General features: G+C 44.3%; 1 protein-coding gene across 3 annotated transcripts; it reads left to right on the top strand.

The window, feature by feature from the left end:
• Positions 1-409: 409 nt before the first annotated feature.
• LOC307222488 (uncharacterized protein) lies at positions 410-10471 on the top strand. Of its 3 annotated transcripts, none has more exons than XM_079987823.1 (6): positions 410-563; positions 2545-2574; positions 7830-7862; positions 9549-9710; positions 9814-9936; positions 10040-10471. In XM_079987823.1, exons 2-6 carry the CDS (start codon positions 2562-2564, stop codon positions 10171-10173), a joined length of 465 nt encoding a protein of 154 aa, XP_079843949.1. In that variant the 5' UTR covers positions 410-563; positions 2545-2561; the 3' UTR covers positions 10174-10471. The 3 variants fall into 3 exon arrangements, with proteins under 3 accessions (XP_079843949.1, XP_079843948.1, XP_079843950.1); XM_079987822.1 differs by having other exon boundaries at positions 414-597; XM_079987824.1 differs by having other exon boundaries at positions 474-597; positions 9814-9888; positions 10292-10471.

Here is a 10471-nt window from a genome sequence, read left to right as displayed (position 1 = left end):
CGAAGAATGGATGCTTTTGAATTATGGTGTTGGAGGAGACTCTTGAGAGTCCCATGGACTGCAAGAAGATCAAACCTCTCCATTCTGAAGGAAATCAGCCCTGAGTGCTCACAGGAAAGACAGATTGTGAAGCTGAGGCTCCAATACTTTGGCCACATCATGAGAAGAGAAGACTCCCTGGAAAAGACCCTGATGTTGGGAAAGATGGAGGGCACAAGGAGAAGGGGACGACAGAGGACGAGATGGTTGGACAGTGTTCTGGAAGCTACCAACTTGAGTTTGACCAAAGTGCGGGAGGCAGTGTCATCCAATCTTGCTCAAATATTTGTGTATCACTTTCGTTTCCCTCCTTCTCCTCAGAGGGCTGGGAAATAGAAACCTAAAGGTTTGTGGAATGGTCCCTGGATGTTACTTAATAACTGGAACAGGGCTGCAGCATGGAACTAGAGTCCAGATTCTGCTTACATTGGTGGAGCATGCTGTCAGTCACTAGCCTCTCCCCACTACAGAGGAGGATATAAACAAGAGGGGCAGTGGCTGCAGATACACAAGAAGCGGAGTGGGTGCGCAGGAACTTCTCGCAGGGTTAGCCAAAGGGTAAGCAAGGGAAGTTGGTGACTCCGTCAGTTTCTTCCCCAGCAGCTGAATATTGACATGTTTCTATTTCAGAGAAATATTTCTTAATACGCAAGACCAAGTATCACTTCTCAGAATGTATATTTTCCAAGAATTGCGTAGCTTTTAAGCTTATTTGGTGGGGAGGTAAAGATACGTAGTGTTTTTGGCAAAGTATCTTAAAAAATCAAAGAAAAAGCAGGGTGTGAGCTTCCCTTGCCCCCTTGGTTTTGCTGTTAGACAACATTAAGGATGTTTTTAAAATGAGAGATCTAACTGTTAAAGTATTGTTAATAGGTTGCTTTCAACACAAATACTGAATGCCTTTTTAAAAGCAACAATACCTTCGTTTAAGAAAAGAAAATCTGGTGAGAGGTAACCTAATACAATTGCTCATATCGTTAGCAATTTGTTAGCTTAATGCAACATATATAGAATAGATTGAAACAAGCCGACTCCTCATATAATTGGTATAATACTGTCAACCAGCAATGGGCGTAGCCAAGATCTTTGTTGGGGGGGCCAGGATTTGGTTGGAGGGGTCAGGACTTTTGTTAGAGGGGCAGAACCGACGTGATTGGTCAGTTAGTTAAGTATTTACAGTATATTGTTTTACTTGATTGGGGGAGAGCTGCTCCCCCCACTACACCCATGAACCAGAGTCCTTTTTTAACTCATGGAAGCTTATGCTGAATATAATTTGCTAGTCTTTATGTTACCATGAGACTTGGTTGCTTTTGCTGTGAAACAGAGTTAACACAGCAGTTTCCCACCTTGGGAATTGTTTTAAGCAAATCATTTTAACAGTGTAGTGGCATAATGTGCGAGTGGGTTCTGGACGCAGTGGGGGTCCGAGTGGTTGTTAGTTAAGAACATAAGATCTTGCTGGATCAAGCCAATGGTCCATCTAGTCTAGAATCCTGCTTTCACAATGGCCATTCAGATGCATCTGGAAAACCCTCAGTCGCAACTCCAGTGGTTTCCAGCAACTGGTATTCAGAAGCACTGCGGCCTCTGAACTGGAGGCAGAGCACAGCCATTGTGGCTTGTAATCACTGATAGCCATGTCCTCCATGAATTTGTCCAGTCCTCTTGTAGCAGGAACCCCCCCTCCAATCATTCAGTTTGTACAAACTTCACACACACTCACACTCACACACTACATACGCTACGCTTTCTCTATAAATTCATAGTAAATCAACCATACATCGGATTTGCACTGTTTCACTTTTATTTTACTCCATGAAGGAAGGACTACAAAATGGGGAAGGTTTGATACAGGGCAGCCATAATCCCTTCAGCATAACAGCACATCCACAGGAGCCCTGCCCAGTTGCTATGCCAACCCTGATGGTCCTAGACAGAAGACCATCAAGATCACAAAGAACTTGCATATGGGAGTGGATTCAGCACAGACTGGAACAAAGGACAATAACCAGCTCTTCCCCCTGGGGGCAGGAAACTGCAAACTCCCCTCTGTCACCTGGAAAGTACTCATGGGGAGGGGGAAAGGGGGAACCACCCAGGTGACATGACACTCAGGTTACCACCACAACTCCTCCCTCAACCCCTCCTTTCTGTGATGTATGCATGATGTTTCTGGGGGTGGGCTTGATCTAAAGGATGGGAATTTCAAAAGTCCTTGTAAGACCTTGCACACCATTTTTTCTGTGTCCTTCCTCTCTCCTGCAAGTGAGGGGAGCACCCTGTTGCAACAGTTCAATAAAGGCCAAGCCTACAGGCTGCTGTTTTGCTCCAAGTTATCCTTTGTTTTTGTTCAAGGGAGCCCTCGGATTTTTCCGTTAACACTCTTTTAAAGCCACCCAAAATTGGTGGCCGTCACTGCCTCCTGTGGGATTGAGTTCCATAGTTTAACACACAATTGTACACTGCATTATCCTAACAAGAGTTTCTGGCATCTCTATACAGGTCTTTAGGAAGCCAGCATGGTTGATCCAGGTAAGAGAGCCTGTTTACTTTCTTGGGAATTGGGTAACTGTAACTGTATAGTCCAAAGCAGTTGTCTCAAACTCTCAGTCAGCCACACAAACTCTCCTTACCTCCACCCCCACTCAGTGCAGATTAAAATTGGAAGCATGCTTCCCCGTTAGGTTCTGTTGACACTATGGCATGTGTACACAAGTAAGGGGGAAAGGTAAAGGACCCCTGGACGTTTAAGTCCAGTCAAAGGTGACTATGGGGTTGCAGCGCTCATCTCGCTTTCGGGCCGAGGTAGCCAACATTTCTCCACAGACAGCTTTCTGGATCATGTGGCCAGCATGACTAAACCACTTCTGGTGCAACAAAACACTGTGACGGAAGCAAGAGTGCATGGAAATGCCATTTACCTTCCCGCCACAGTGGTATCTATTTATCTACTTGCACTAACATGCTTTCTGTTAGATTGGCAGACGCTGGGACAGAGCAATGGAAGCTCACCCCATCGCGGGGATTTGAACTGCCGGCAAGCCCAAGAGTCTCAGTGGTTTAGAACACAGCGCCACCCGCATCCCAGTACAGAGACCACTGTTTCTGTGCATGTATTCATGTGCCTTCATCCGCATAGGAGTGCTTTTAATTTTATGTTTCCAAAATCTGTCTTAATATTCATGCACACTAGTAGGCAGTACTTGGTTAAATGTGTGTGTTGCCCCACGCTTCAATTAGAACTTCCCTGTTCCTGAAACTGGAGGTCTCTTGTGGGTAGGAATGACAGTACAGTGGTACCTCGGGTTAAGTACTTAATTCGTTCCGGAGGTCCGTTCTTTTTTTTTTTTTTTAATAATATTTATTAAAATTTCAAGGAAGATACAATTTTTTTAAAAAAAAGCAGGGGAAAGAGAGAAAAGAGACAAAAAGATACAAAATTCAGAAAAGTAAAAATAGTTAAAAACAAATCAGTCATTCCATATCCTATCTTTCATTTGCTTATTTCCCTGACTTCCTCACACCTCCCTTTTTTGTATTCTAATTCAATCATTTTTTCAGCAAATCCTTTCCATTTTTGCTTTTACTTTTTGTATTCTAGCTTAATTAGTTATTTCACTAACCAATTAATTAACTCAACAAATCCTTTCCATCTTTCACTATATTCTATTATTCAATTTGCCTTACTTTATTTAACCTTATCTTACCATAAAATACCTTAAAGCTTAAAACTTAATGCTTATTTATACATAGCTCCTTATATCATTTATACTAAAGCCAGACAATTTCATTCCAACATTTCCCCTAATATTCATTAATTTTACACTAGTTCCCAAAATAAAAGTTGTTCTTTATAGACTCTTCCAATTTTCATCCAACGTCCCTTCTTCCTGGTCTCGGGTTATGTCAATCCTTACTGTCCATTCCATCTAGTCCATCAACCTGGTAGTCTTATGTCCGAGGCTCTTAAATCTCTTCCATGCCCCTTCTGCAGATCTTCTTCTTCTTGTTTATACTTGCATTTTTCATTATCTTTTGTTGGTCTCTTTCTTAATTTCTTTCCTTTCTCATTGAGGAGTAGGTCTCTGGGGAATTTCCGCCCATAGTTATCTCCCTCTTCCCTCATCAGACCAAAGTCCCTCCAAAGTTAAAAGCCTCCTCAGCTCCAGACTCCCTCTGGCCCACTCCAAGTTCATTCTTCCAAAACAACGGCTTATGCTCCTGCAGGGCCTCGGGTCTCTCCATTTGTGTTGCTTGAGGTACCACCGTAACCTCCTCCATTATTATCTGCCCTTGCATCTGCCCAGTCGAACCAGTTTCCTGAGTTGGTCCCTGTATGATTTCTGTGTCAGTATTCCCTGTTTGTCCACATTCACTGACTACAACAATCATTAAATCCAACTTCTAGTTCATCAAATCCACCTTCTCATGCAGCTGCTCCAGCAAAGCATTTGTCTTGCAAAAAGCAAGCACCAAGACTTCTTCCAAACACATTTTTATTCAAGGTCACAGTCTGGTCCCACGATGTTAATCTCGCAGCTGTGAAGTCCCCAAGTAAACTGCAGCAACAATATGACAAGCTCCCTCTAGAGGAGACAATTTCTATTTGTATCCATCTTTTTAAAACATGTCCAACAAAAGGAAGTTACTTTCCATTTTCAAATATTTTGTTTCTTTAGAATGCAAAAGGCAACATTGGAATCAATTTGTTTCTCTTTTTTAGCTATCTGTCAAAATGTACCATTCACAGTCAATGGACATCTCCAATAATTTCTGCCTCTGACACCCCGTTCCCAGGTTTGAGACGGTGGAAACTTATTTTCCTTTACTCCCTCTCCTGCAGGCTTGAACAGTCAAATTTCCCCCCCCCCCTTTTCTCCTGCTTCCAAGGGGATTTTAGTGGTTATAAATGAAGGAAATTTTGACCTTTACAAAACAACTTTCCAGGCTATTAGCTTATAAGGTTTTTGCTTCAGTCTATTTACAAAAAGTGGAAGGCGGACTTCCTGTTTTGAACCTTCCCGCTTCGGTGCCAAATTAGGATGTTTCTTGATCCAATTTTCCGTTTCTACTCATGGGTACTTGTTTAGAGTCCAATTGTCGACAGGAAAAAGTCAGCGCTCTCCGGCAATGGCAATGCGGCTTCACACTGTGAAAATAGCAATCAGTTCGCAGCACTGCGCCGCTCACCCTACTTCGCTCCGGAGCCCCGAAATGGGGTTCCCCGCGAGTAGGGGAGGCGCTCCTGGTGCTCTGCCGAACCCCACGTTACCAGGCTTCCTCCACCTGGGATTTCTAGCAGGTCCCTACCTTTGCCGCGGCAGGTAGACCCAGTTTCCACGGAGCCAGTTCCTCCGGTCGGAGGAACTCCGCCATTCGCTGATGGCGCTAACCCGGAAGTCCTCCCGGAGGTCCGTTCTTAACCTGAACCTGTTCTTAACCTGAAGCACCACTTTAGCTAATGGGGCCTCCTGCTGCTGCCGTGCCGCCGGAGCACGATTTCTGTTCTCATCCTGAAGCAAAGTTCTTAACCTGAGGTACTATTTATGGGTTAGCGAAGTTTGTAACCTGAAGCGTATGTAACCCGAGGTACCACTGTATTTCAAAATCTTGTACAACTGTATACATAGTGACCAAGACTAGATGAAAGAATTGAACAAATCTGAAATACTTTTCTTCTAGTTCTGCATGGGCAGTTACATGCTCTTGTAACATCTTAGATTAATGTAACAGGTCACATCTTGGGCAGCTTTTGAAGACAGCACGGAAACTGAAGCTGGTTAAGAAATGCAACTGTGCCATTATGTTGGAAAATGCCAGTTTGAAATATATCTTGCCCAGTATTAAAAGATTTGCACTGGATAGCAGTTCATTTATATATATATATATATATATATATATATATATAATTTTCCAATAAAAACAAATTTATAACACAATTAAACATTTGGAATTCATCACACGTCTTTTTTCTTTAGACTTCCATCAACATGTCTGATATTTTTCCGTAGTTATTACATATCTTCACATTTCTTCATTTATATTGCACTATGAATATCTTATCTTACCATGTTATTTAAACAATATTTCTACCAAACCTTCTTACAGAGCTTCTTGGAAACTTACAAACGTTATATCATTATCACAAATATTTTTAATATATTCTGTAAATTTATTCCAGTCCTCAGTAAGAAGGTTTGGTAGAAATCCTCAGTGAATCTTTGGTCCCGTCGGTTGCGAATCCTCCCTGTTAATCTGTCCAGTTCTGCATAATCCGTTAATTTCGTTCTCCATTCCTCAATCGTGGGCATTTCTTCTTGTTTCCATTTCTGGGCCACAAGAGTTCTAGCTGCTGTTACTGCATACAAAAATATTTTCTGATCCTTCCTTTTTATCTCACCACCTAAAATTCCTAATAGGAATGCTTCTGGTCTTTTAACAAATGTATATTTCAATATTTTCTTTATCTCATTATATATCATTTCCCAGAAACACTTCATTTTTTTACATTCCCACCACATATGATAAAATGTCCCTTCTTTCTCCTTACATTTTCAACATTTTTTACTCACCTTATACATCTTACTTAATTTGACTGGTGTTATATACCATCGATATATCATTTTCATTACATTTTCTTTAATTGTGGTACATGCTGTAAATCTCATCCCTTCCTTCCATAATTTTATCCAATCATCAAATTGAATGTTATGTCCAAAATCTTTGGCCCATTGAATCATAACAGATTTAACCTCTTCATCCTTCAAATGCCATTCTTATAATACCATATTTTTCGCCCCATAGGACGCACCGGCCCATAGGATGCACCTAGTTTTTTTTGGGGGGGGGGATAAAGGGGAAAAAAAATATCCCCCAGCCCGAGCTTCCCCCGACCCCAGCCCCCAGAACAGGCAGCTCTCTGCAAGCTTTGGGAGACCGGCGGGATTCCCACGGGGCTCCCACGCCTTGAGGATATCTGCCTGAAGCCCAAACCAGGTCAGGGAACAGTGGGATGGCGGCGCTCCACCTCCCCGCTGTCCCCCGAGCTTGTGTCCCCCGAGCCTCCAGATCACTTTGGGAGACAGCGGGAAGGCGCGCTGCGCGCTTCTCCCCGCTGCCAGCCCCACAAGCTGGGGGACAGCGGGGAGGTGCAGCGCGCCTTCCTGCTGTCCCCCGACCTGGTTTGGAGGCTCCCAAGGCTTCCTGAAGCTTGGAGAGTGAGAGGGGTCGGTGCGCACTGACCCCTCTCGCTCTCCAGGCTTCAGCCAAAGCCTGCATTCACCCCATAGGACGCACACACATTTCCCCTTCATTTTTGGAGGGGAAAAAGTGTGTCCTATAGGGCGAAAAATATGGTAATTTATACATCATAGATAAATTTTTAACTTCATTATTCAATACTTCTCGTTGAAACCTATATTCTTTTTCAAAATAGCCTCTTTCTGCAATCTCTTTTCTAAACATTTCATTAATCTGAAAGTAATGCAGCCAATCATTTACATGTTCTTTCTTCATATGGTTTCATTTTCCACTTACTTCCTTCTTTCTCGATTAAACTCCCATATGTTATCCACCTCCTAGTCATAGATAGCAGCTCATTTCTGGGCCATTTTGTGCTTCTGCACATAAGCAAGCGCTGAAACCTGGAAGTAACCCGTTCCGGTACTTCCGGGTTCTGCGCGGTCTGCAACCCGAAAATGCACAACCAGCAGCGTTCGTAACCCGAGGTATGACTGTATATGTACTTGAGATCCATTATATCTTATTAAAACAAGTCTCTCTTTCAGTGACTGCAGTTTTGGGAGGTGCAGCCGGCTTGGGTAAGTTTTTAGCAATATGGATTTCCAGTTGGGCAAGTTTGGGTGATTATTTTGCTTGCATCAGCATGAATGAAGCTTGCAAGTCATTGGAAATGGTGGAGTTCACAATGAAAGTCTGGCTTGATGAGATCTGTGAAATGACTTTGACAGAACACCTGGCATATCAAAACAGAATAACTGAAGGGATAGCCAACAGCATTAAATTAAACAAAATTTGGATGCCCTTTCTGCATTAAGCAAATACAGTGGTACCTCAGGTTAAGTACTTAATTTGTTCCGGAGGTCCGTTCTTAAGCTGAAACTGTTCTTAACCTGAAGCACCACTTTAGCTAATGGGGCCTCCTGCTGCTGCGCCGCCGGAGCACGATTTCTGTTCTCAACCTGAAGCAAAGTTCTTAACCCGAGGTACTATTTCTGGATTAGCGGCGTCTCTAACCTGAAGCGTATGTAACCCGAGTTACCACTGTATCTATATATCGTAGTCAGTTCCCCCACCTTTTTTCCAAGAAAAAAAGCACTGGTAGCCGGGATAGCCAAAGCAGGAAGGATGGCAGGGGTGGGTGGGTGGAGGAGAGAAACAAACTGCCTTGAGTGCCAGAAATGCAGCTGAAGTCATGGCAAGTTGTTGTGAGCAGGTCTAGCAACGGAGGTACCTAGTGCTGGTGAAAAGGTTTGTTCCCCCCTCACTCCACTGGTCTCAGAAACAGTGACTGGTCTAGGGCTACTCTGATTTTTTAAAGCGAAAAAGGAACTTGAACCAAATTCTCCCCAAGCCCAAGTTTCTAGACACCTGCTTGCCCGCCCCCCCTCCCAAAATCAATGAGGTCTGGACGCAAAATTATGCATTTGCTTGATTGGGCATATTTTTAGAATTCACCTTATTCATATGACATTAAGTTGTTTTCTAATGCCTTTAAATATTGTGCTTTAATTGTTGTAAGCTGCTTTGGGACCTTGGGGTGAAAGATGGATTGATGATGACAACAACGATAGGTGGAGAGCTTTACATGCCAAGTCGTCTGAATTAGGCACTCCTAGTTTAATTATTTTAGATCTGGCTTTCTCAAACTCAGCCCTCCATGTTTTTTGCCTACAGTTCCCATGATCCCTAGCTAGCAGGACCAATGGTCAGGGATGATGGGAATTATAGTCTCAAAACATCTGGAGGGCCAAGTTTGAGGAAGCCTGTTTTAGATGATAAGCAACCAGGAGCTGCTTCCCCTTTCGTCCTAGCAGGGCTCCATGAATTCGCCCCATGGAGCAAGCAATTTGCATTCTCACTCTCTCCTTGTACCAATTGCAAGAGCCATAAAATGATGTCAGAGGTTTTTCCCCAATCCCTACTCTCTTGCCATCCAGCAACTTTCCCTGATAGTGCGTGGAGGCTCAATGATCCACAGATGACTTTCACTCCCCAATTAGCAAGATAAGCAAGTTCTCTCAGGGGGGTGCAACAGACCACACACACCCCCAATTGGAAACCACTGCCTTAAATATCCAAGCCCAAGAGCCTTAGCTTTTGAAATTAGAGTCTGTCAGTCAGGGCCCCACCATCCCAGGCCAGGTGGGAAAAGGCCTGCAAGGTCTCCTAGGACCCACAGCAAAGATGGTTAAGCACTGTGGTCTAGGCAATTTAGATTTAAGGCTTCTATCATGTAACATATTCCTAATTCTGTGTTCTTGCAGCAGTGGCCACGATTGGTGTCCCAGTAGCACTGGGAGCAGCAGGCTTCACTGGAGCTGGAATTGCAGCTGGCTCTCTGGCTGCAAAAATGATGTCGGCAGCGGCCATCGCCAATGGCGGAGGGGTAGCAGCTGGGAGCGCTGTTGCCGCGCTTCAGTCACTCGGTATGTCTGCTGCTCTCAGGACAAGAACCACATGATTGGCAGAACCAGTCTCCGCACCTTGAGATCTTCATTACAATAATCGTGTGCCTTGATCATCTTCTAGGTGCTGCTGGGCTGTCCACTGCTACCACAGCTGCAGTGACAGCTGGTGGAGCACTGCTGGCTGCCGTCGCCAATGGTGGAGGAGTAGCAGCTGGGAGCGCTGTTGCCGTACTTCAGCCAGTCGGTATGTCTGCTGCTCTCAGGACAAGAACCACATGATTGGCAGAGCCAGTCTCCGCACCTTGAGATCTTCATTACAATAATGGTGTGCCTTAATCCTCTTCTAGGTGCTGCTGGGCTGTCCACTGCTACCACAGCTGCAGTGACAGCTGGTGGAGCACTGCTGGCCAGTGGCGTAACGTGGGTTGTCAGCACCTGGGGCAAGGCAAGTAATTTCCGCCCCCTAACTCGTGGATTTTAGCACTCAAGTCTCTTCCACTAGATTAGTGCCCCCCCCTCAGAGGTTGTGCCTGGTGCGGCCGGCCCCCCCTGCACCCCCCACGCTACGCCACTGCTGCTGGCTGCCATCTTCCGTTAAGAAGAAGACACACATACGCAGAGGCCGTATCTACTTGGAAAAGCAGTACTTGGAAGATTATGCTTTGCCGTCAACAGCATAAATGACCTTAAGCAAAATGTGATTTTAATCAATGCTACGTTATTCCTACTGGCTGAGATATGCAACAACAAATAAAGCTTTGATAATTAAACAACAACAA

This window comes from Podarcis cretensis (assembly GCF_951804945.1).
Source record: "Podarcis cretensis genome assembly, chromosome: 8".
Taxonomy (NCBI): Eukaryota; Metazoa; Chordata; class Lepidosauria; order Squamata; family Lacertidae; genus Podarcis; species Podarcis cretensis.
This window is presented reverse-complemented; position numbering and strand designations above follow the sequence as displayed.

Coding starts and splice junctions, on each gene's coding strand:
- LOC307222488 (XM_079987823.1), top strand. Junction 9,711..9,813: donor TGCCGCGCTTCAGTCACTCG/GTATGTCTGCTG, acceptor ATCATCTTCTAG/GTGCTGCTGGGCTGTCCACT. Junction 9,937..10,039: donor TGCCGTACTTCAGCCAGTCG/GTATGTCTGCTG, acceptor ATCCTCTTCTAG/GTGCTGCTGGGCTGTCCACT.